Below are 27,138 nucleotides of genomic sequence, written 5' to 3' on the forward strand. Positions count from 1 at the left end.
TTTTTATACCGCCCTTCTCCGAAGTCTCAAGGCGGTGTACAGCATAGATAAAACAAATGTACAAAAGAATTAAAATACAATATATATTTAAAAATCTAATTCCATGAGCTGAATATTTAAAATAAGTAGATAAAATTATAAAATAAAATAGCCCCTCTAAAACCCCGCTAAAAGACCCTCAATTAAAATTTATCATTAGGCCAGCCCTGCTTGATGAAAGAAAAAAGTCCTAAGCTCGCGCTTAAAGGTCCGGAGATCAGGGAGTAAGCGTAGCCCCACTGGTAGTTCATTCCACAGGGCAGGAGCCCCCACAGAGAACGCTCTTCCCCTGGGGGCCGCCAGCCGACATTGTTTGGCCGACGGCACCCTAAGGAGGCCCTCCCTGTGAGAGCGCACAGGTCGATTCCCAAAATCCCCAAAGCTTTAACCAAAAACTATCTACTATTGACCTCACTCCATATCTAAGAAATCTGTAAGGGGTGTGCATAAGAGCACCAACGTGCCTATCGTTCCTGTCCTAATGTTCCCTTTGATTGTATCCAATTTCTTATAGTTATTACATACTTATGCTTATATATGTGCTTATATATCATATAGTTATTTCATGCTTATGCTTATATATACTGTAGTGACAAATAAATAAATAAACACATAGCCTGCAGTACTGCACTCTAATCACTGTGCCACTGCGGCTCCACTGTTTAATCCACTGCTGAAGTGAGTTTAATTATTTTTTAGCTCTCATTCAGGTCGAACCTATTTTCTAATTGGTGTTGACTTATCCCCATTCTCTTTAGAAGTAAAATTCTGCTCAATGGGCTGTTTCTGGTTAAGGCAACATATAGCAGAAGATGTTTCAGGGCAACTGCTGCTGTGTATCTTCATGAAGATCATATCTGTAAAAAGTTAATCAAAGACAGAATTGCTTCCTATAGGATGAAGATGAGGAGTTTCATCATAATGGCTTGTTTATGCCATGGAATGCTCAGCTTGGAAGAGCTGGAAACTGCAGAAAGACTTGACACTAACTATAACGTGGACCCTGAGTGTTTTATGAATATCGTACGTTATATCCATTTTGACTCTTTTATTTTGATAGGTGAAGCCAGATACATAAAGGAAATGCAAAAGAGGCATCACTGTATGGAAATAAAAACTTGAAAATTATCTACAGGGTTCAGATAATTCAGACCCTAGAGGTGGGGTCTAAATGTACCTTATTTTTTCCTAAGAAAAAAATAATCAATTCCAGCACCAGCCTAATCTAGATCTTCTAGACCCCTAATGAGGAGCCCTACAAATTAAATTGCTTGCCAGTCTTATCACAGGCCAATTATGTAATTTCTATTTCATATTTTAAATTTTTAAAGAGTTGTTCCTGATAGCCCTTGCACTAAGGATAGAGTAAGAGCTTTGCACGTGTTAAACAATTCCATCTATACTGAAAGGAAAACTTGACAATTATCTATAGCAGCGGTTACCAACTGGTGATCTGTGGACCACTGGTGGTCCGCAAGAAAATTTTGGTGGTCCGCAGAAAAATTATTTGTAGTTTTTATATTGCACTAAATCAGGGGTCCTCAGACAATGGCCCCTGAGCTGGATATGTGCAATGAATGTTTGTGTTGCTGCAGAGAGTCTCCCCATTCTAAATGTTTTTGTGCAGGTCAGAGGGGTGCAGAAATTCTAACTTGGGGTCTGCTTCAGCTTCCTGATGCTGGGGCTTTGGGCGAAGGCTGGAGGGAAGTGCCGCTGGTGGCGAAGAGCCGGAGCACCTTGTTCCAGTGGGACTGCATCATGGCCTGGAACTGGCTGACCATCTCAGCCCGCTGAGCCTCCAGGTGCCAGTACCTGGCCTTGCACTCCTGCAGGTCTTTCCTCTGCTTGGAAAGCCTATGCTCCTAGTTCTCAGTGAGGTACTTCTGCTGAGCCTCCTTCTTGGTCAGATGCAATTTGAAATGCGCCAACTGCTTTGCCAACTCTTTCTTGTGGTGGCTGCTTAGCTTCAGCAACTGCTTCCTGTTGGGGCCCTAAGGAGCCTGTGGGGGGCAGGCAAGGAGTAGTGAGTAGAGGCTGGCAAGGTGCCCCTCGACATGAGTGACATCGAGTTGGCCACACCCACCCAGTCACATGACCACCTAGCCATGCCCACCCAGCCAGTCATTAGGCAGATCATATTAGCAGGATTTAAAATTATGAATTTAGTGGTCCTTGAGGCAGGGACGAAATGTCCCGGTTCGGACTGATCAGGCGATCTGGTAGCGATGGGGGCGGGTAGTTTGGAGAACTGGTAGCAAAAATCCCTGCTCCTCCTCCGCCCATGCCCACCCAATCACCTGGTCCCCACTTGCCTACTTGCCAGCTTGCTGCTTCTTTTGGGCTCGCCTTGTTGATGCAATCAATTGCATCAGCTAGCAACTCAATCCGCCTGCCTTCAATCCATCTCATGTTGAGCAACTCAATCCGCCTGCCTTGTCCCTTCAATTGGGTAAGTAACTGGGGGTTTTTTGGGGGGGGGAGTTTTAAAAAATAGTTAATTGGGGGTTTTTTAAGGATTTTTTTAAATTTAGAGTTAGCAATTTAAAGTTAAGGAAGTTTTAAATTTAGCTGCTTTTATCTAAAAATATAAATAAAATAAAATAAAATAAAATAAAATATTTGTGCAGCTTTCTGAGATTTGGTATGTTTCTGTAGTGTTTCACTCTAACTACACAAACACATAAAATCTCACAAAGCTGTATGTGGCATTTTGTGTGTGTGTGTGAGTCAGTTGTATTGTGTTGTGTCCTGTTGTGTGTAAAGTGTGAAAATTGGATTTTGAACTTTTTTTCCTTTTTCCTTTTCTTTTTTTATCAGTCCCTTAGATTTTGAAGCCATGATATTCTTCTTCTGCTTGGACCTCCTTTGCCTTCAATCTTTCTTTGGAGGATTAAATGAAGGATGGCATATTTTTCTGGGTATCACATCACATGTCCCTAATAGTCTGACTTTCACTTTTTAATGATTTTGATGATTTCCCTTGGCTTTCCCAGCTGGTTTATCAGCTCCTCACTTCTGATTTTGTCAACCAAAATCTGTCGTCACTTTTTTCAGTGCTTCTCTAACTTTGACCGGTCACTAATTGAATCATCGTAATTGTCAGTAAATCTGCTGAATCTGTGTGGAGAGCAGCTGGATGGAACAAGATGAAAGAAGTTGCAAAACTGAAGGCAGAGACATCAATCTTCTCTGCTCGGTTGCCGATTCTCTTTTTTTTTTTTATTGAAAAAGTTTTAAAAACAAACATTTCCCCTTTCCCCCTCCCAGAAAACCCCTTCCCCTCCTTTGCTTCCGGGTCAATCAAGGTATATATAAACCAAACAGAATAAAAAAAATTTTTTATTTATTATTTTTATTTATTATTTAAATTTATATACCGCCCTATCTCCCGAAGGACTCAGGGCGGTTTACAGGCATTTAAAAATAGATAAATACAGTCTAAAAACAATTAAAAAACTTATTCTAAAAGCCTAAATTAAAAATATGAAAATAAAACCCAATTTAAAACCCGTAAATTAAAATCTAGCTCAGTCCTGCGCAATTAAATAAGTATGTTTTAAGTTCATGCGGAAGGTCCGAAGGTCCGGAAGCTGACGAAGTCCTGGGGGTAGTTCGTTCCAGAGGGTGGGAGCCCCCACAGAGAAGGCCCTTCCCCTGGGCGCCGCCAGACGACATTGCCTCGTCATTTTCCCTTCCAATCCAATTAAGCTTTGGATGAGGTTAATTGGATTGGAGGATTTTGAGCTTTTTGTGGCTTTGTGAGGTTCCTGCTTGTTGCAGGGGCCATTTTGGGTGAAGTGCAGCTGCCTTTACACTGTGTGTGAGTCAGTTGTGTTGTGTGTGTGTGTAAAGTGTGAAAGTTGGGTTTTGGTACCTCTTATTGTTTTGTGTACTTTTTATTATTTATTGTTATTGGCCACGCCCACCCAGTCACCTGACCACCAAGCCATGCCCACCAATTAAGCCACGTCCACAGAAACCGGTAGGGAAAATTTTTAGATTTTACTCCTGCCCTGAGGTCTGAAAGGTTGGTGACCTCTGATCTACAGGGTCAGTGCAAGACTCTGTGTTTTACAAAGAAGTCAAAAGATATGAAATTAAATTTTTTTAAATGATATTGGGGATGCTCGACTGCCATTTCAGAAAGAAAAGGAGAGAGAAGTAGAAGGAGGGAAGAAAGTAGGTAGGAAAGAGTAGAGAAGGAGGAGGGGAATAAGAAGGTTAGATAGGGTAAGAAGGGAGGAGTGGAGAAGGAGGAGAGGAAGTAGTAAAGCGAAGGAGATGAAGGATGTGAAAGTAGTAGAGGGTAGAGAGGGAGGTTGTGAAGAAAGGAAGTGGCAATCGGGCAGGCCTGAATCAGTAATAAATAAAAATTAATGATTAATGATGGATAATAGTTTGTACATAAATATGATGTTGGAAAATGGAAATAAAAATTATTTATTAAAAAAAAAGAAGTCAAAAGACACACAGATTAAAAGCATTTGAGATTCTCCATTCTCCTAATGAAGAAAAAAAAATCCTAGTGTTTATTTTTGTCTCTGCCATTCAAAGTACTTCAGAAGATTTTCAATGTTCTTAAAACACCAGTTTTTCATTCAACTGATCTTGGAGATGGATAAAGAAATAAATCTGATCTTGCTTATGCTCCACCAGCTTGTTCCTGAGCTTTCTGCAGCATTCAACATCTTGTTTGCCCATTTATGTTCAGAAAATATAATTTCAGACAAGTTTGCTCTGTTATCTGTTTTTTCTACTTAACAGAGCGAAATTATCAGTTTTCATAACTATCCAAGTGAGGAATATCGTGTTGAAACAGAAGATGGATATATACTTACCATTAACAGAATACCATATGGAAGGTATAATGGTGCAAATAAAGGTAAGACCATGGACAAATGAAATGGCATCCAATGGCAGTATGGTTTAAGAAATGGCAACTGGGTTAGAGAATGAACACTGGCATTTGTATTGAGTGTTACAAGAAATTGTACTGTAAACGTCTTCTTTCAATATTTTAGAAAATGTGATAGTCAAAACATCTTGAAGGACCTGTAAGTTTAGAGACCAACTGACAGATTAATTGAGATTTTCAGAATCTTACACTCTTCTTTTTAATGAAAAAGTTTTTAAAACAGGAATGGTATAATAAAATAACACACTATTGTGACAAATCATGGTACCAGATGTTGCAAGAAAGGAACCACCAAGAACAAAACCACCCAATTACAATCTAATTTAAAAAACAAAAAAGTTCAAAGGTGAATCCCATTTAAGAAGCATTGGGAAAAAGTTTTAGCTATTAAACCGGCTTAGTAGTCCAATGCATAATTTAAATAGGTTGTGTCCTGAAAGATTAAGAAAAAAAATATATCCTCAATTTGAAGGTATACTGAGGCATCCTGAGATATTGTACATCATGATACTGTTTCTCAAACGATTGATAATCCAATAAGATAAACAGTTCAGGCAATTTCTTTTACAAAAGAAAAGTTCTACATCCTTTAAAGCATCTCTTCTAATTTTACAGCTGCACGACCTGTTGTGTTTTTGCTGCATTGTGTCCTTGGAGATGGTTCTCACTGGATTTCTAACCAGCCTCACAACAGTTTTGGTTTCATATTAGCAGATAATGGTTATGATGTTTGGCTTGGAAATAGCAGAGGAAACATCTGGTCTTCAAATCATAAGACACTGAAGCTGTGGCAGAAGGAATTCTGGAGCTTTAGGTAAGAAAATCTAAAAGGGACAGCAGATTATAATGAATTATTTGCTTAAAAAGATAGAATCAGGAGGCAGTTTGTTGTAGTGGTTAAGGCATCAGGCTAGAAACCAGGAGTGTATGACTTCTAATTTTTTATGTAAATATATATTTATTTTTTAACAAAAAAGAACAAACAAAAAACAACAATAATATATAACATACATTGACATAAAACATATATTCCTTCTTTACACCAGCTTCGTTTCCTTATTCTTCTCATATTTACATCCTTATCCCCCCTCTCGTTTCATTTAATTATACATTTCTTTTTTGTCCCGTTCTCCCTTGTTTCTATATATCTTCTATCCTATCTATCCTTCTAACTATTCATTTTCTTTCCTACATTGCCATTTTATATACATGTATATGTAAGCTTTTCACCTTTTTCATCATTTAGTATTTCTAGTCTCTAGCCAATTATACAATTTGTTCCATACTATATAATATTCCGACTCTTCTTTTTCTTTTAACTCCATCGTTAGATTATCCATCTCAGCACAGTCCAAGATTTTCTTTATCACTTCATCCTCCGTTGGTATATTCTCGTTTTTCCATTTCTGTGCGTATGCTATTCTGGCAGCTGTTATTATATGTAGAATTAGATATCCTATTTCTTTACTGTATTTCGTATTGAGTATTCCCAGCAGGAAGGTCTCTGGTTTCCAGTCTATATGTTGATTAGTTATTTCTTCCAGTCACTTTTTAAATTTTAAAGAGTGTACGACTTCTAATTCAATCTTTGGCACAAACCCAACCTAAAGCCTTGAGCCAGTCCGTCTCGCTTAGTGCTAGAGTATAGGCAATGGCAAACCACTTCTGAAATCTTGCCAAATAAACTTCAGGACTTGTCCAGGCAGTTTCTTGGAATCAAGAATGACTTGAAGGGGCCAAAAAATAAAATAACAAGATTAAAATTAAAATTAAACGGTTTTATTCTACTAAGCTTATTTCCATTCTTTCCTCAAAACAATATGTAAACTCTCTTAAAGTCAAACAGCGGTTGCTGGCCATGGGCTTCCAGAGAACACAAAAACCAGGTTCAGAAGAGAACCTGAAGAGAAAGTTCATTTTAATTGCAGCAATATCTAGTGATAAGTAATGTAAATATATTTGCTAAATTATGCAATTGACCTATGCATGAATTTGCATATTTTAATCATTTTAATTTTTTTACTATTTAACATTTTCCAAAAACACTACACTACTAACCAGAGCATATAAAACATTTGCTAGACCAATTCTAGAATACAGCTCGCCTGTTTGGAACCCTCACCACATCTCTGACATCAATACAATTGAACGTGTCCAGAAATATTTTACAAGAAGAGTTCTCCATTCCTCTGAAAACAATAAAATACCCTATCCCACCAGACTTGAAATCCTAGGCTTAGAAAACTTGGAACTCTGTCGCCTTCGACAAGACCTAAGCTTAACTCACAGAATCACCTATTGTAATGTCCTTCCTGTTAAAGACTACTTCAGCTTTAATTGCAATAATACTAGAGCAACTAATAGATTTAAACTTAATGTCAACCGCTTTAATCTAGATTGCAGAAAATATGACTTCTATAACAGAATCATCAGTGCTTGGAATACTTTATCTGACTCTGTGGTCTCTTGCCATAATCCTAAAAGTTTTATCCAAAAACTTTCTACTATTGACCTCACCCCATAAGGACCATAAGGGGCGTGCATAAGCGCACAAACGTGCCTACCGTTCCTGTCCTATTGTTTTTTTCTTTTCTTCTTCCTATATATATGCTTATACCTCCTTATATTTACTCATATATGTGTTTATATACTATATAATCTTTTGTATGATACCTACATATATTGTTGTGACAAATAAATAAAATAAATAAAATAAAGATATAATGATGAAAGTCACTTTCAAATGCTATTTATTTTCCATTGGGCAGGAAGAACAGTTCTCTGTTGTTTGCTTTTCCTGCTTTTAAAAAGGACCCTGAAACATTTCCTTATTAAACTTGCTCTGTCTGTAAGGTCAGCCATGAATTTTAGAGGTTATTAATCTGGAAGTACTAGTTCAACAAGTTCTGTAGCCTTGCATCCAATTATTTTCTCCTAAGATTTCCCAACAACCTGATCTCGATTTCCCTCTTCTAAAATCCTTCTTACACTTGCACGGACATCTTTATGGCTTTTTACCCTGTGATCCTTTCCATGTGATCAGCTGATCTACTTTCTGAGCAAAATGACCTAGGCTGGCATTATAAAGCAATGGGCTTCCTTTCTTTCTTCCTAGTTTTCATGAGATGGGATACTATGACATTCCAGCCGTCATAAACTTTATCCTGAACAAAACCAAACAGCAGCAGCTTTATTATGTGGGCCATTCAGAAGGCACAACGGCTGGTAAGTTATTCAGGCAAATCTATGCGCAGGGATGAATGGGGAAAACTAATACAGTCGGCATATTGCAATTGTGCAACTTGCAGTGAAGAATATGAGAATGCATCTCTCCAGGCAAATAGTTTATGGAGGAGGCCAAGGCAGGAAGAATTGAACAAATCAACTTTTGGATTCCTATTAATCATGAGTCACTTTGAAATGCTTGGCTCATCTAACCCAGCCCTTCCTTTCTAAGACTTTTCTGCAATTAGCCATTCCATATTCTACACAAAGAGTTTTGAGGACTTTTGAGTGTAAACAATCTGTTCTAGCATGAAGTGATAGTCTTGTGTTTCAGCAATTTTCTTCTGGCCGATCAGTGAAGGCACCTGAATCATGTAATGCATCTTGCCATTGTGAACAGGAGGACAGGAAACTGATATTTCTCCCACCTCTGCATCCCACACTCATTGTGCAGTCCAGCTCTTTGATTGCAAACCAAAGATGCATTCTTCTCCATGCATTGCGTACGGAATGCGCAATTACTGTATACTCTGCAGAAATGCAGGAGCAGAAAGAAAAATAATACAATGGCTGTTTAGAGTAAAATTTTATTTTCTTCAGGTTTCATCTCATTCTCTTCTTGGCCAGAACTGGCTGAAAGAATTAAGGTCTTTTTTGGAATGGGACCTATAGCCACACTAATATATGCTACAAGTCCGATATTAAAGATCTGGCTGTATCCTCCATTGTTTCGGGTAAGTGCTTCGGGTAAAGTTACACTAAAGTAATGCAAGCTACTGGTAGGTGTAGCTTGAAATGGAGGGCAGTTATCCTACCCTCTTCTGATATTGAACTCTAGGACAGGGAGGCACAAATAGTACCGCCCTCCCAAAACCTGGCTGGGAGGGATTTCCACACATTTGTCTGATGTACCAATTCCGTCCTTTCCTGGAGCAAGAGGTCTTGCACATACTCACCCTAGAATTTAAGGCATATGAGGAATGGTTGCAGGAATTGGGTATGGCCAGTCTAGAAAAAAGAAGGACATGATAGCAGTATTCCAGTATTTGAAGAGCTGCTACAAAGAAGAAGGGATCAACATATTTTCCAAAGCACCCAAAGGCAAGAAAAGAAAGTTTCATTCCATTTATTTATTTATTTATTTATTTATTTATTTATTTATTTATTTATTTATTTATTTATTTATTTATTTATTTATTTTGTCGAGTACATATTAAGTAATATATATATATAAGTATAAGCATGAATTGAATACATAAAATGAATACAATTAAAGGGAACATCAATACAGTTGAGCGTGTCCAGAGGTATTTTACGCGAAGAGTTCTCCACTCCTCCGTAACCAACAAAATACCTTATCCCACCAGACTTGAAATCCTGGGTTTAGAAAACTTGGAACTCTGTCGCTTCTGACAGGACCTGGGTTTAGCTCATAGAATCATCTATTGTAATGTCCTTCCTGTTAAAGACTACTTCAGTTTCAACTGCAATAATACAAGAGCTACCAATAGATTTAAACTTAATGTCAACCGCTCCAATTTGGATTGCCGAAAATATGACTTCTGTAACAGAATTATCTGTGCTTGGAATGCATTACCCAACTCTGTGGTCTCTTCTCATAACCCCAAAAGCTTTAACCAAAATCTATCCACTGTTGACCTCACCCCATTCCTAAGAGGACTTTAAGGGGCGTGTGTAAGAGCACAAACATGCCTACCGTTCCTGTCCTATTGTTCTTTTCATATATATATATATGGTTGTTCGGGTTTTCTCCCGTGTAAAATTGGAAGTGTCTTGGCGACGTTTCGACGAAGTCTCATTCGTCATCTTCAGGCTTCAGCTTCGTGCTTCTGGGAGCAATGTGTGATCGCAGCTGTTTCTTCCTTTTAACTGCTAGTGGGAGTTTGAACTGATTGGGTGGGAGCTTGGCTGTGCTCTGATTGGATGGGGGGGGTTGTGCTCTGATTGGCTGGGAGTGTGTCCTGTGTTGGTGGGGGCTTGTTTGTGCTCAGTTTAGTCTGTGTTGCAGGGGGATTTGACACGTCCCGCCTACCAGCCATTTGGAAACCCGCCCTTATTGACAAACGAGTCCCTAACACGAGGAATGACACCAGACCCACACTCACGAGGTCCACACAGGATGTCACCACCGCACATCCACCCAGAAAGCAGACCCAAACCCACACTGATCATGAAGCACGACCAAGGACCAGAAGCCAGACCGCAGCTGCAACATTAGCCATTTCAAACCCCTCCAATCCATACATGCAGCAGACTGACACCCACTATGAAGATGTAGCACGACCACAAAGCCAAACAACAGCTATGCAGCTCACCAGCTCAAATCCCCCTGCAACACAGACTAAACTGAGCACAACCAAGCCCCCACCAACACGGGATACACCCCCAGCCAATCAGAGCACAACCCCCATCCAATCAGAGCACAGCCAAGCCCCCACCCAATCAGTTCAAACCCCACTAGCAGTTAAAAGGAAGAAACAGCTGCGATCACACATTGCTCCCAGAAGCACGAAGCTGAAGCCTGAAGATGACGAATGAGACTTCGTCGAAACGTCGCCAAGACACTTCCAATTTTACACGGGAGAAAACCCAAACAACCAAAGACCTATATACAAACACCCGTGAAAACCTCAGAAAACAAATATATATATATATATAGGCTTCAGCTTCGTATTTCTGGGAGCAATGTGTGATTGCAGCTGTTTCTTCCTTTTTAACTGCTAGTGGGGGTTTGAACTGATTGGGTGGGAGCTTGGCTGTGCTCTGATTGGATGGGGTTTCTTTGTGCTCTGATTGGCTGGGGGTGTGTCCTGTTTGGGTGGCTGAAGATGACAAATGAGACTTCGTCGAAACGTCGCTAAGACATTTCCAATTTTACACGGGAGAAAACCCGAATAACCAAAGGCCTACATACAAACACCCGCGAAAACCTCAGAATATATACATATACTTCCTTGTTTCTCCCCATATATATGTTTATATATTATATAATCTTTTTGTGTGATGCTTGTGTATATTGTTATGACAAAATTAAATAAATAAATAAACAAACAAACATTAGGCACGCTGGTGCTCTTATAAAAGCCCCTTAAAGACCTCTTAGGAATGGGGTGAGGTCAACAGTAGACAGTCTTAGGTTCAAGATTTGGGGATTTGGGGATGAGACCACAGAGTCTGGTAGTGCATTCCAGGCATTAACAACTCTGCTACTGAAGTCATATTTTCTGCAATCGAGTTTGGAGCGGTTCACTTTAAGTTTTAATCTAGTGTGTGCTCATGCATTTTTGTGGTTGAAGTTCATAAATGCATGGCACAACATAGGAGAACAAAGACATCAGAACTAGGTTCAGCAGTCCATCTGCATTTAAAAGGCACAGGCCAGTCTTTGGAAGACAACAAAGTCCATATTTTGGACAGAGGGGATCATTGATTGCCTTACACAATGTAAACCGCCCTGAGTCTTCGGAGAAGGGCGGGATATAAATGTAAAATTGATTTGAAAGAGGGGTAAAGAGGCTATCTATGTCAAAATTGAATAACCCTCTTTCAACAGAGGCAGAGGGATACAACATCATCTATTTCTAGTCTACAACACAGCCCTTTCAACAGTTCCAAGAAGGCTCCACAACCATTTGCACCACTCAGGTGATCTGGATGACACAGATAAATCTCCAAGTGACCTTAACAACCCACTAAAAGAATTCAGATGACCAGCTGTCTGCAAGGAATATAAATCCTTCCATTTCCTGCCATCCAGTCAGAGGTTACGCTTGGAGAGGCGTAACCAGCGTCGCAACGAGACGGACGCAAACCCCTAGAGCTTCAGAGTGAGTGCCGAAAATCCCCTCACTATGGGGGTCTGGAACGGACCATAGCTGCCTTAAGAGGCAGCGAAGAATGAAGGAGCTGCTGGAGCGAACAGGGAAGTTTCAAATTCCCTGCAGCTCTGGCTTTTTTCCTTCAACCCAGCGAAAAGGACTGCAGCCATCACCAGCTGCCAAGTCAAGATGGCCACAAAGATTGGGCAGAAGATTGGGTTGAAGTGATGAATGGAACAAAGTATTGAAGCTGGGTGAGTGACCATCAACTTACGAACCGAGATCTTAAAATAGATTTTTGCAACAAACCTTAAAAAAACCTGAAACAGCAGCTAAATTGAAATTTTTTTAATGTAATTGGAATAAGAAATGGAAACAGTACCTAAAGACCTGACAAGAATTTGGTTTTTGAAAATGGAAGTCTAGAGCCTTAAACTAAAAAGGGGAAAAATAGGGACATTGATCAAAGCTGGAAATGGGATAATCTGGAAGTTTTTAACAATGGACTAAAGATTAAAAATAGGGTAAGAAGGAAATAATTGTGGAGTTAAAATTGGACTTTAATGAAATTTCTCCTATTTCCTTTATACTCTATGGATTTGGACTAAGCAAAGTATTAAAGGATTATATATTTTAAACGGGACAAATCTGTAAAAGGGGAAATGAGTTGAAACAAAACAAAGTACAGCTCTAACAAAAGAAACAAAATGGATACCTTCTAATTGTGGATTGAAATAGTGAACCACCGAGCGACATCTAAAGGCAAAAGAGAAGCTATAAGCACACAGTCATTGTCTAACAGCTCCTATGACAGTGACAAGAAATGGTGAGAACTTTAAGGGAGGCTCCTACTATCAAGCTGACTGACCTTCATAAGAATAAAAACCATAACTTCAAAGCGAAGCAGAGAACAAAAGAAACCAAGAAAATCACACAGATGACTTTCAAGCAATATTGCAAGAAATAACTATAAAACTGGAGGGAGAATAATGATTTGAAAAAAGGAAAGAGCTGCTTTTAGCAGTGATTGTGAATAAAGAATTTATGACATTAAAATATCTAAGGAATCATATAAAGGTTACTAGAGAGATGTAAAGAAGAGGGAAGGAAGGAAAAGGGAGAACTAACTGAAATATAAGATAAGCTAAGAAGATATTGAATTTTAAGCGAATGATAATTGAATTGAAATAGATTAAGATTAAAACTTCTAAAAGATGAGAATATATAAATATAAGCATGAAACTTTTTGAAATAAGAGAAATGTTTGCTCCTTTTTACTTTGACTTTTTCATTATACTGTTAAAGAAATGGTTGTTAGTGAAATTAGAGAAATGAGAAGATTTTATTGCAACATTTGACGTAAGAGATTTTAAATAAAATAAGAAGTGATTAATACAGAGTAAGATCGGAATGAGATTTTAAGCTATAAGTCTTTTTTTGTTTTTGAGAATTATGTACAAGTGATTCTTTGAAATAAGGATTGTTAATTGGTCCTACTTTATTTTTTTATTTTCTACTACTGTTTTTTTCTTTTTTGATAAAAATAACAATAGTGATTTTTATATTGAAAAAATGTAATTGGGAACACAGGGTTTGAATTTAGATAGGAGGGATAAGGAGGGGGGCAAAAGTGGCGGCCTAGACTCGTTTAAAGATTTAAATTCAGGACAGAGGGTTAGAATGAATTTTATGTTAGAGATACGCAAACAATGAAATTTAAAGGGGGGAAGGGAAATAGATTTGATTAACTATACAATGAGACTGGTGGAAATTTGAATTGGGTTTGACTATGTACCTGACTGATATCTTGTTCAAAAATACGTTGTATGTGGTTTGTTCTAAAAAAAAAAAACTTTTCACAAAAAAAAAAAAGCTGAAGAAGCTTCTTGGATGAGAAGCGAAACATCATCAAAGGAAAACCAGAAAGTCTAGTTGCCTTTTGAAAGAAACCATGACCTAGATGATTGAGAATCTCCATAGACATTCAGCTAGAAACTTCAATTGGTCTAGAGAGCAGCAGCATGCAAAGAAATGGGAGCCCCGAGGTTTGCACCAGTAGTGGGTTGCTACCGGTTCTCCCCAGTTCAAAGAACCGATAGTAAACATTTTGAGTAGTTTGGAGAACCGGTAGTTAAAATTCTGCCTGGCCCCGCCCCCAATCTATTGCTGCCTCTTGACTCCCAGCTGATTGGCTAGAAGGAAAAAATCAAGACTCACTTGTCGAAGAAGAGAAAAAAAGAAACAAGACACTGTCCCTTTAAATTGAGAAGCCAAGAAGCCTCCCAACTGATCGGCTCGCTTCTCAGCCAGGAGAGCACTTAGCAAAGAAGAAGAGGGTGGGGGAAATGCTGTCATTTTAAATTGACAGAGCGGCTAGACACTCCTTTCTGAGTCAGTTGAACAACAAATTGGATAAGAGGAGGAATTCTTATATGGTTCGATGTTTTTGAAGTTTTGGGGTTTGTGCAACATGGGCTTTGTGTTTCTAAAAAGGTTTGTGCGATTTCCATCGTGAAGTATCCTGCCTTGAATGAGTTTTCTGCCTGCTTGTAAATGGAGCCGAACTTCCGGCTTCCACTTTATATTATCTGTAAGCACCGGTAGCTGTTTTCTGCTTACAAAGTTTTCTTTATGCAGCTGGCAGGAATGTGGAATTCCAGGCAGGTTCCTTGCTAGCAGCTTGATCATTCTTTAATTATCTGGGATATTTTATTTGGGAAATGAAGGGGGAGAGTTTGATTCCTTCCTAGAACAGATTAGTGGGGTGGGGAGAAAATGGGGATTTTGAAGTAACCTTCCCCCTGAGTGGGGAGGGAATGAGGATTTTAGGCTTGTTGTCAAACATCAGCCATAATACTAATGATTGTTTTGAACAATATGCAGGTTGTATTACATGAATGGCTATTTTATATGTGAAATTATGACTGAAACCTATATAGGTTCACACTGTAAGGAAATTTGTCCTTAGTTTTAGGTTGCTTCTCCCTTTGTTGAGTTTTCATCCATTGCTTCTTGTTTTGCCTTCTGGTGCTTTGGAAAATACTTCCCCCCTCCCCTTCTTTCTAGCAGCCCCTTAAAAGACTGTTGCCTATCACACTCTTGGGCAAAGCATGTGAGTCATTTCCTCCTTTCAGTGGTCCATGAAAGTGCATCTATAGCAGAGGTCTCTAACCTTGGCCACTTTAAGACTTTAAGACAGCAAAGCTGGCTGAGGAATTCTGGGAGATGAAGTCCATAAGTCTTAAAGTGGCCAAGTTTGGAGACCCCTGATCTATAGTATAGATCAGGGGTCTATACTATACTATAGTATACTATAGTATAATAAAGTTGAAAAAAGGTGAACAACATTTTTGCAGAACTATAGATACGTTGAGGCTGGATGTGACAAGGAATGGCTGGGAGGGGAGGGGCCAGGCAAGGTACGCCTTGACATGAGAGACATTGAGTTGGCCACGCCTACCCAGTCACATGGCCATCAAGCCACACCCACTGTCACATGACCATCAAGCCACACCCATAAAATAAGCCACGCCCACAGAACCGTAGTAAAAAAAATTAGAACCCACCCCTGGTTCGTGCATGTAACATCTCTGTTGTAAGAACTGCCCTGGCTTCCAGTTTGATTTTGGGTGCAATTCAAAGTGCTGGTCATCATCTTTAAAGTCATATATGGCCCAGGGCCAGGCTTTCTGTAGGACCACCTTTCCCTAAGGACATCTACCCTTTCTACCAGGTCCCTTAGAGTCCCCTAGTCCCTTCCTTTCAACACTGCCATCAGAGGGTAGCTAGGAAGTGGGCCTTTTAGGCGGCAGCCCCTGTCCTATGAAATGCTTTGTTGCCTGAAGTTTAAGGGGCACCCATTTAGTCTTCATTAAGGCCATAAAGACCTACCTTCCCCCCCCCCAAGCATCGGGAGAAGATTAGATGATGAGACATTAACCTGAGTTGCACCAGTTTTTATATTTTCACTGGTTGTGTTTTATAGTCTTTAATTAGATTTTATGGGTTTTTTTGACTGCTGGGAGCCACCAGAGTTGGCTGAAAGTTGGTGGTTATAAAAATAAAATAAAATAAAAATAATTAAATAAAATAATAAAATAAAATAATAAAATAAATAATAAAATAATAAAATAAAATAGTAAAGTAAAGCAATAAAAATGTCATAACTTTGTTTTTAGGAAAAAAAATCATTAAAATTATTATACGGTATGTGACATTATCAAATTAGTTATATTTCATTAATATAGTTTTAAGCACAATAGCCTTTCTCTTGTCCACCTTTTGGAATTTCAATTCTCATTTACCATGCAAAAAACCAGTTTGTTTATTCCTGAACTAAGGCGTTTCTTCTTAAATTTATGGTAGGAGAGAAGGCTAGGGTTTACAGCGGAGGTAGGGTTAGGATGATATTTGATTTGGCTTAATTATATCAGTTCCAATTAATTAATGAATAATTTATTGTCTCCAATTGGAATTTGGCCAATTAAAAATAATATAATACGCAATGAAGTGATTAAAGAGGAAAATATAGAAATTATTAGAGATTGGATAAAAGTTATGGAAAATGAAAGGAGGAATAAAGAAATTATTGAAAAATTAGGGTTAAGTTGGTTTGAAAAAATACAGATAGAAAAATGGACAAAAAAACTAAGGGAAAATTATTCGATAAATAGATGTGAAACCGAATTTGAATATTTAGTATCTCGGATTATGAAAGATGAAATTGGGCTAAAGGGACTCGTTAGTAGGGTTTATAAGATTATAAATTCTGATGAAAAATTACAAAGAGTGATGAGGATAAATTGGGAAAAAGATCTTAATATTGAAATATCAGAGTCAGATTGGAATGTGAATTGGAAGAGTAGAATTATGAGAACTTTATCTACAAGGATTAAAGAGCACAATTATAAAGTTGTTTGGAAATGGTATTTGACTCCAGTAAGATTGTCACAAATGGATAAAAAAATCAGTAAAAAATGTTGGAGATGTGAGATGGAATTGGGGACTTATGAACATATGTGGTATAATTGTGATAAGGTTAAAAAGTTTTGGCAACAATTGGAGAAAATGATATTTGAAATGATGGGGAAAGTAATAACATTGAGAGTGGAAACTATATTATTGTTGGTAATTAAGGAAATAGAATTAACAAAATATGAAAAAGAATTGATTAGAATTATGATTATAATAGGTAGAATTATAATAGCTAGATATTGGAAACTAGATGTGATTTTTAGAATAGAAGAGTGGAATTCTGAAATGTGGAAATTAGCTTTAAATGATAAAATGACATGTGATATTAAAATTAGAAGTGGTGTGTATAAAGAAGATATTTTTTGGAAGACTTGGAAACCATTTGTGGACTTTGCGCTTGGAACATTGGACGCTTCAGTACCTGTACCTCGAGAACGTGGATTTTGGCAATCATGAGGATATATCCGAAGACCCAAATCTTCCTTTTATGTATAGCACAAGGGTGTAATAATGTATTTTCTTTTTGTTTGTTTGTTGCAAAAAAAGTAATAAAAAAAAAATAAAAAAATAAAATAAAAAAAAATAATGAATAATTTAATATATTTCAGACACTGTATTGCTGCAGAGGAATTTTCAACTATCCTACTTTTATCAGAAAACTAAAGGCTGCGTTTTGTAATTTTCAACCTAAATTCTGCGAACTTGTTATTTCTTTTATAGCTGGATCTAACGCTCCCAATTTCAACCTGGTATGTATAAATGAAAACTGGGTCAGGCTTGATTTCTATTAAATATGTTTGTAATTCCAACCCTAATCTTAACCCTGCAGATCTGCCAATCACTCATGTTAGATTCGGGCAATAACGAGGCAGGAGACCAGGGTAGTGACAACAGCTCTTTACTATATGGTGAACCCAGCAACCAGCTGGGGAAAAACCGTTTCCTCAATTGATCTATATGTCGCCTCCATACTCGGCCATCCGTCAACTCTACCAAGTATGATTTGGGGCCTGTTATGTTTAGAATTTTCCTGTTACCCAGGTCGGGCCTCACCATAGTTGTGTGCCCATACCAGTCGCCTATATCCATTCCTCTTGTCTTTTCGAGTCCCCTTGTATCCTCCGGTGTATAGTTGGGATTTAAGCGGTCTAGTGGGCACCTGAGTTTTCGCCCATTAGTAATTCGGCAGGGCTTCTGCCGTGGTGGCACAGGGGTTCGGTGTTGGACGGCTAGGAAAATATCTATTTTGATTGCCAGTCGCCTGGCTTGAGTCTGATAATGCCTCTTCGCTCGGACGAAACGCCTGCAAGGCCATTCGTCGCAGGGTGGAAAGGCGCCGAGAGGGCATGGCGGATGCCCTCTTCTGCCAAGTATTCCTCAAACTGTGTTGCCGTGAATTGCGGGCCGTTATCGGAAACCAATGTGTCAGGCAACCCGTGTGTTGCAAATAGGTGCCGTAGGACTGAGATCACGGCCGGCTGTCATGGATCTCATGAGAATGATTTCCAGCCATTTGGAGTAGGCATCAACTACTACCAGGAAGGTTTGGCCGTGGAAGGGGCCAGCAAAATCAATGTGGATTCTTGACCAGGGCCCTTGGGGTCTTTCCCATTCCCGAACCGGGGCCGTTGGGGTAGAGGTCTGACTCCTGGCAGGCCTGGCATTTCCCTACCCTTTCAGCAATTTCGAGTCCATTAAGGGCCACACATAGCTTCTCGCTAGACCCTTCATCCTAACGATCCCTGGGTGACCCTCGTGCAGGAGATCCAACACCCTCTTTCTTAATTTCTCTGGGATCACCACTCTATCCCCCCATAGCAGGCACCCCCCTTGAGCCGAAAGTTCCCCACGTTTTTTTACAAATTCTTTAAAACGCTCGCCCGGTGCAGCGGGCCACCCTCTTTGTACCCAACCGAGTACAGTCCTCAAAATAATGTACCGGTATGATGCCCGAGCCACCTCCTTAGACGTGACTGGGCCAGAGTCCAGAGAGTCAATTAGCAGGATGGGTGTCCCCGGAGTGGGGTCTTCGATCGCCCCTGGTAGTGGGCATCTGCTTAAGGCGTCCGCATGCCCCAACTCTTTTCCGGGTCGATGCTGCAGCTTGTAGGAATAAGCGGCTAAGAAGATGGTCCATCGGGTCAATCGTGGCGAAAGTGCCACAGGCGTTGGGCGGTCGCCAGCCAGTATCCCTAACAGAGGTCTATGGTCTGTAACAATTTCAAAGTCTCTCCCGAAAACGTATTCGTGAAACTTTTTTACCCCTGACACAATGGCTAGCGCTTCCTTATCCAACTGGCTATAGTTCCTCTCTGTCGAGGACATCGTTCTGGAGTAGAAGGCTATTGGGGCTTCTGTGCCGTTTGGAAGTCTGTGGCTGAGCACAGCCCCCACCCCGTAAGGGGAGGCATCGCAAACCAATAATAATGGCAATGAGCTATGATACTGGATCAGTAAACTATCGCTCGAGAGTAGGTTTTTTACTGCTTCGAAAGCCCTAGCTTCCGACTTTCCCCAAGACCAAACAGTATTCTTTCCCAGAAGCTTATGCAGCGGCTCAGCAACGGTTGCCTTGTTTTTTAAAAAGACCGCGTAAAAATTCACTAGCCCCAGGAATGCCTGTAGCTCTGTTTTGTTTTTGGGCGCTGGAGCCTTTCTTATTGCCTTGACCTTGCTTTCAGTGGGGTGAATTCCCTTCTTGTCTATTCTGTAGCCCAAGAACTCTACGGATTCTACCCCTATCTGGCATTTGTTCACTTTAACCTTTAGACCGGCTGACCGGAAAATGCCCAGAACTTTTCTCAAGCGCTCCCCCAATTCCTCTAAATTTTCGGCTGATATCAATACATCATCGAAGTAGGGGACTACCCCTGGGAGCCCTTGCAGAAGTCGTTCCATTAAATTTTGGAATAGCCCCGGTGCCACACTCACCCCAAATTGTAATCGGGTACACTTGAAAGCACCTCTGTGAGTTACAATCGTTTGGGCTTCGGCTGTGTTGGCGCTCACGGGCAGTTGTTGATAGGCTTGAGCCAAGTCTAACTTTGCAAAGACTTGCCCTTGCCCCAACGAGTGCAGCAAGTGTTGCACCACGGGAACCGGGTAGGCGCTTTTCTGTAAGGCTTTGTTTAACGTCGCCTTGTAGTCAGCGCAGATTCTAACTGACCCATCTGGTTTTACTGGGGTGACGATTGGCGTCTCCCACTTTGCGTGATCGACTGGCACCAGAATCCCCTGATTTATGAGCTTATCTATCTCCTTGTCAATCTTAGGTTTAAGGGCAAAAGGGACTCTCCTTGCCTTTAACCTAATGGGGGCTACCTGGGGGTCTAAGTTGAAGGAAATAGGGGTCCCCTTGTACTTGCCCAGGCAGTCCTTGAAGACATCTTCGAACTCGTTCATGAGTGTGTCTTTTAGGTTACAGTCACTTCTGTAGATGCCAGTCACTCCCATGCCCAATGCACGGAACCAGTCTAGTCCCAACAGACTTGGCAGGGTCCCTTCGACTATCGTGATGGGCAGGGTCTTCTTGTGTGGTCCGTACTCGACGCGGACGGAGGTGGTCCCTCGAACAGGGATGCGATTCCCTTGGTAGTCGTGCACTCGTAGCCGTTGTGTTTGCAGTTTGCGTTTGGCGGTTTTCGGCAAAGCTTTTGCAAAAGTGTCCCAGGACATGATTGTGATCGCTGACCCTGTGTCCACTTCTAGTCGGCACGGCACTCCTTCTATCTTCGGTCTGGTGAAGATTTTCTTCTCGACGCGGGTTGCTGCACGGCCTATTACAACGGTCGTTCGATTTGAATTCGCGCCCTTTTTGTTTTGACCAATCGCGGGTCGCCTTGCCGATCCTGCGCTCTGATTGGTCGATTTGAATTTTCGGCGGGAAGGTTGGGGTGCTCGACAGACTTGAGCCAGGTGCCCCTTCTTCTCGCACCGCCGACATGTAGCGTCCTTGAACTTGCATCGTTGACGCTGGTGTTGCCTCCGCAACTTCCGCATTCATCCCGGTCTTCTTTGCCCCTTCTTTCGGTGGGGCAAACTCCCTCCTCATCCTCGCCGTCTGATTCGGTCTGGATTTCTTCGTTGTGCACCGGGGTTTCTTTTGCCTTCGCCGTTGGCGTGAGTGGCTTTTGTAGGGTTTCCGCCGCTTGGGTGGACATCTCATGAGCTCTGGCTTTGTCCAGAGCGTTGCCAGCGTTAGATTGCTTTTTGATAGCAGCCGCCTCCGCAAACGCATGTCTCTGACCCCACGGATGAGTTGCTCTAGTAGCTCCTCGTCCAAATCTCGATACCCACAGTCTTTGGAGGCTTTTCTCAGGGCGGCCATGTATCGCTGATGGATTCGCCTCTTGCTGTCTGCGCCTCCAAATTCAAAACGCCAGACGATTTGGACGGTGTTGGCGCGAAATGGTTCTTTAGAAGATTTTGCAGAGTTTGCCACGATACCGATTGTACCGGCGTTGGCTCTGCCAGGGCTTCCGCGATGTCGATGACCTCGGGACCGCAGTGGCTCAGGAAATATGCCCTTTTGCGGTTGTCTGGAACTCCTTGCAACTCATTTGCCTCCAGGAAGCTCTCGAAACGGGTCATGTACGTTCCCCATTTCTCCCTGGATGGGTCAAACGGCGCGGGCGGAGTGTAGCTGGCCATCGCTGCGATTCTGCCCTGAGCTTTGCTGGGTTCGGTTCTTTCGTGTGTTCAGCTCGTTCCTGGTGCTCTTAACCTCGAGATCCCATCTTCGTCGCCAGTGTTAGATTCGGGCAATAACGAGGCAGGAGACCAGGGTAGTGACAACAGCTCTTTACTATATGGTGAACCCAGCAACCAGGCTGGGGAAAAACCTCTCCTTATATACTGTTTAACCGGCGGCTTCAACCAATCAGCAACGTGCTTGTTTCCCGCCAAAATATTTAAAGATACATTACAACTCACATGGAGGAAAGGGGAAGGGGGTAGAATCTGGCAGAACAAACTTTACAGAAAAAGTTTGCCAACCGTTAGATTAAAGCCTTTCCTAAATTTTAAGTAAGACAAAGCTGAGCTTTACTATTAACTTTGCATTTCAAGGTTTCGTGGAAGAAAGAACTAACTTTGTGCAAAAGTTATAGAACACATGGTGTAACTGTGTTCATTATATTGGAACTGAGAACTTTCCAAGTTGTTTTTAGCAAATGTTAAGCCAATAAAACTGAAAATCAAGCACCATGATTGTTCCAAAAACTAATGGCTTGTATAAAGAGTCAGCAAACTGGAATGAGAATTGTTTGAAAACTTAAAATACAAAGCACATAGACTGCATTCTGAGCTGCCCCTTTATCTTTCTGGCTAGTTGCAGGATAGCAAATGGCTCCAGTCATCCAAAACTATTGATGTATGTACACTCAACTTCAAAATACAATGTAATTATATAGCAAATGAATAGGGTAACTCCAGCTGAATTATAAAAATTAAATCTATTACACTGCACATAACTAGAGAGTATACTGGATTGGGGATGTTCATCTATTGTATTAGATCTATTCATGAATGTAAATAGAATGTAAATAGACCCACAAATTCACAATAAGCTCTAATTGATTTTTTTTACATGGCAGATGAAATTAATTAGGGAGTTCTGATGAATAAATGTTTTATTTCAGAGTCGTATAGACGTGTATGTAGCACATTCTCCTGCTGGAACATCTATGCAAAATCTTCTTCACTGGAAACAGGTAGGTTTTTGTACTATAGATTGAATCCAGTTCTAACCATACATAGAAGAGATCTGTTAATCATTGTACTATATATGGGTTTCTTCTGACTAACTCTGGATGCAGTGGAGTGATATGTGAATTTATTAAACAAGAACCAGTGACAATCGCAAATAATAAATCACATGCATATACATAAACCCCATTATACTAAGAGTACTAGACACAAATAGAACAAGCTAATGAATGGAGTGGGGTGGAGTGGTTTGGGATGGGATGGGATGGGATGGGATGGGATGGGATGGGATGGGATGGGATAGGATAGGATCAGAGGTGGGCTTTTTTTATTTTTATTTGCATTTATACCCCACCCTTCTCCGAAGACTCAGGGCAGCTTACACTAAGTTAGCAATAGTCGTCATTCATTTGTATATTATATATAACGTCAACTTATTGCCCCCAACAATCTGAGTCCTCATTTTACCTACCTTATAAAGGATAGAAGGCTGAGTCAACCTTGGGTCTGGTGGGACTCGAACCTGCAGTAATTGCAAGCAGCTGTGTTTTAATAACAGGCTATCTTACAGCCTGAGCCACCACCTGCTTCAGCAGGTTCAGACCAGTTCTGGAGAACCAGTAGCGGAAATTTTGAATAATTCGGAGAACCGGTAAATATCACCTCTGACTGCCCCCACATCTTTTCTCTGTCCCCCAAGTCCCAGCTGATTGGGAGGAAATGGGGATTTTGCAGTAACCTTACCCTGGAGTGGGGAGGGAATGGAGATTTTACATTATTCTTCCCCTGCCACGCCCACTAAGCCATGCCATGCCCACCAAGCCACACCCACAGAACCGGTAGTAAAAAATTTTGAAACCCACCACTAGATAGGATAGGATAGGATAGGATAGGATAGGTCAGGTAAAAGAAACCCACCAATCAAATATATTTAAGTATATGTTGTCAGGGTTCCAAGTAACAGACCCAGCACAATCAAAACTCTGAGGCCTGAAGTTTCCTCAGTGTAAGAAGTAAGCTTTAAGGTTGACATATGATTTATAAATTCCCTTGTTATAATAAAATTATACCTAAGGTGAACCATTCATGATCATCTAGTGACAGAAAGGGAGAAAACAAATTGAATATCTGAAACTATGCAATCCACAGAGGCATTTAAGGTTTAAGGTTGTTGTTTTCTTTTTTTAAATTAAAAATTGATAAAACATCATTGACTAATTTAAAGTAAAAAAAATCTGTCTAAGAAGAAGAGTACTAGATCAGAGAAGGCAACCTAGAATTGTAAGATTGTGACATTACCCAAAGAATGTCCTCGATTAAAGATGAACCGTAGTTAAGAATGGTACTTGCTGTATTGGTTGCTTACAATGATTCAATTTCATTACACAATGTTACTTATACAGTATTATGCAATAAAACTGTTTTGGCTTATGTACAAATTTGAGCTAATGACACACACAGATATATATGTGTGTGTGTGTGTGTGTGTGTGTGTGTGTGAATGAAACTCAAACAGTATCTGCTGTGTGACCAAGAAGGAGACAGGAAGGAGGCTGGGTGTAGCTTTGCTCACCTGTTCTTTAGTAAAGCTGCTTGCTGCTGGGAAAGTAAAACTGAAAGTGAAACTCCTCTCCTCTGCTTGTGTTTTGTATTTGGAACAGATTTCTTTTGAGGCTGGGAGGAAGAGAAGAACTCCTTAGCATCAGAGCATGGAACAGATTTCTTTTCAGGTGGTGTGGGGGAATAGAACTCCTTAGCAACAAAGGGTTGTTTGGAAAGTGAAACAGTATTTGCTGTGTGAGCAAGAAGAAGACAGGAAAGAGCCTGCCTGTGGTTTAGCTGTGGCAGGTGTTCTGTAGTAAAGCTGCTTCCTGCTGTGAAAGTAGAACTCCTCTGCTTGTGTTTTGCATTTGGAACATCTTTTCAGGCGGGGAGGGGGAGTAGACTCCTTAGCATCAGAGTGTGTTAATAATATAGGAAATACTAATGCTCTGATGGTCATTTCAAAAAATCCTTTCTTAGTGAGCACTTAGAAGCCAAAAGGAACATAGGTAGCAAATTTCAAGTTTGTAGGTTTTACGGTTCTGGAGATTTCGTGATTACAATGTGAGTGGTCTTGCAGAAGACCAACATGGATGGGCCCAAACCAGCCCACAGCTGATGGTACCCACAGCAGGCCCTCCTGCTGGATGGGACAGATAGAGACCACTGAGTAGAGACGGTCCCATAAGTAACTGAGACCCAAGCCATGAAGACTTGTAAAGGTGACACCAGCACCTTGCATTGCATCTGGAAGCCAATGTATAGTAGTGGTATCGTATTATCAAAACAACTGGTAATTCTTTTATTCAGTTCTGTAATTCCATACTATTCATTACAGATCTATCATGAAAAGGTGTTTCAAGCATATGACTATGGCACCAAGGAAAAGAATATGGAGAAGTATAACCAGGTATGAAAATAAAAGTTTTCCTGTGAAATACGCTGTTCCTCATTTGTAGCTTTTAGACCAGAATGGTTTCCCTCTTGGATTTGTTGTAGATGGGTAGGATTCTTTTTTGTACCTTGTTTCAAATTTTGCAGGCTGAGGTGGAGCAAAGTAAGAAAAGTGTCATTAAAGTCATAGTAAATGTAGAGAAATATTTATTGTCCTTCCTGATCTGAACACAATCAATACCTAAATTTAAGACTATCTACTTTTCCTGCCTAGCCAAACCATTTAGCAATGGAAATAGCAATAGCATTTAGACTTGTATACCACCCCTTAGTGTTTTACAGACTCTCTGGGCGGTTTCAAATATAGAAGCATTATTTGCTCATTGGTCCCAACATTCTGGGTCTTTGTTTTACCAACTTCAGAAGAATGGAAGCCTGAGACAACCTTGAGCCCCATCAGGATCAAACTCCAGGCTGCGGGCAAAGTTTGCCTGCAATATTGCACTTTAACCACCATACTACCAGAGCTCCTTTACATCAGCAATTGCATCAAAAGACTAATTTAAGCTAGCATGTTCTCTTTCGGATCAATGGCAGAACATCCTGTCCTATCTGGGGCTCTGATCTAATCAGCTATGTATTGAAGGCAAATGTCAGAGTTAAAAAAAACAACACATGTAATATACACACACACACACACACACACACACACACACACACACACACACACATCACTTACATCACAGGTTTAGTGTTTGCACTGAATTCTAGAAAGTTCTATTACTTTGCTTACTCACCGGCTTTTCTTAAAGTGATAATTTGCAATGTTTTACATGTTTTATCTCTTCCTGTCACTTTTTGACTGATTATTCAGATTTGTTGCTTTTCTTCCTAGGCAACTCCTCCTGTATACAAGATAGAAGATATAAAAATACCTGTTGCACTCTGGTCTGGTGGAAACGACTTATTTGTGAACATAGAAGATATCCAGGCATTACTAGCACGGCTTAGTAACGTCATATATCACCAACATGTTCCTGAATGGCAACATCTAGATTACATTTGGGGACTTGATGCACCTGAGGTTATGTACAAACGTATCATTGAGATAATGAAAAGATATCAGTGATTCCTCAGCAGCGATGTACAGAGAACACATGTTGTATGATGACAGTTTTAAGAAACACCTTAAGGTTGTGATGATAATTTAAAAACAGACCTTGAAATCTTAATGCAGCTGAACCGATGATTTTGTTGAAGATACATTTGCAATCTGACTTTACACTATTTCTCCAACTAGTATTTACATTAACAAATCACTTCTTCAAACTGTTCCCACTTCCTCTGAATTCTTTGCCTTATTCTTCTACAATTGATAAACAAATTAAATTCTCATAGATAATCAAGAGATTTCTTTTTTAAAAAATTTGGCTGCCTAGCAAAACAGCAACACTAAGTTATAGTACTAACAAAATGGGGTAGCAATAGTAAAGAAACAAAGTTTGTTAAACATGTTCATATGCCTTCTACTGGGTGCAACCTTGCTGGATCAATTCTACGGAGAAGAAGAAGCATCTCAGAAAGCCAGGAAAACTCAATATATGGAAGGAGAGCAAGTTCACTAAAGGCATTTGGTCGCATATCCCTAAAGAAAAAAGAATAAATTAAATGGCACATTTGGAGCAAAAAAAAGCTTACCAGGCTTTATATTCAAATCCTGGAGAAGTAAACAAAGGGAGTGTTATTCCTTTTAATGAAGAAATACTTCTGAAAATATAACCCCAAATAAGTTGCAGGATTTAGCTGATGGTCCAAACCAGCCAAAGTTTACTAGTAGCAGCCAGATCTATGGTTCAGAGGGGGCTGCTGCCATACAGTAAGAACAAGAATCAGAATTAATTCATCGCAGTGATTCTCAAAACACCTAGATGACTTTCCATTGATTGGTAACAGTAACAAAGTTGGAATGGGCCTTGGAGGTCATCTAGTCCAACTCCCTGCTCA

General features: G+C 40.2%; 1 protein-coding gene across 1 annotated transcript; it reads left to right on the forward strand.

Annotated features, from left to right (window-relative positions):
• Window positions 1-960: 960 nt before the first annotated feature.
• Window positions 961-26,366, forward strand: LOC131200808 (lysosomal acid lipase/cholesteryl ester hydrolase-like). The gene is made up of 9 exons (XM_058188073.1): window positions 961-1,062; window positions 4,804-4,921; window positions 5,570-5,768; window positions 8,070-8,179; window positions 8,780-8,913; window positions 17,601-17,741; window positions 22,632-22,703; window positions 25,079-25,150; window positions 26,030-26,366. The coding sequence occupies exons 1-9, from the start codon at window positions 961-963 to the stop codon at window positions 26,261-26,263; spliced, it is 1,182 nt and encodes a 393-aa protein (XP_058044056.1). The 3' UTR covers window positions 26,264-26,366.
• Window positions 26,367-27,138: the final 772 nt, after the last annotated feature.

Source organism: Ahaetulla prasina, chromosome 6 (genome assembly GCF_028640845.1).
Source record: "Ahaetulla prasina isolate Xishuangbanna chromosome 6, ASM2864084v1, whole genome shotgun sequence".
NCBI classification, from domain to species: Eukaryota; Metazoa; Chordata; class Lepidosauria; order Squamata; family Colubridae; genus Ahaetulla; species Ahaetulla prasina.

Excerpts from the sequence above, each read along its gene's own strand:
- LOC131200808 (XM_058188073.1), top strand. The coding sequence starts at position 961 with ATGGCTTGTTTATGCCATGGAATGCTCAGCTTGGAAGAGCTGGAAACT. Across the intron at positions 4,922-5,569 it reads GTATAATGGTGCAAATAAAG|CTGCACGACCTGTTGTGTTT; the intron begins GTAAGACCATGG and ends CTAATTTTACAG. Across the intron at positions 25,151-26,029 it reads ATATGGAGAAGTATAACCAG|GCAACTCCTCCTGTATACAA; the intron begins GTATGAAAATAA and ends TTTTCTTCCTAG.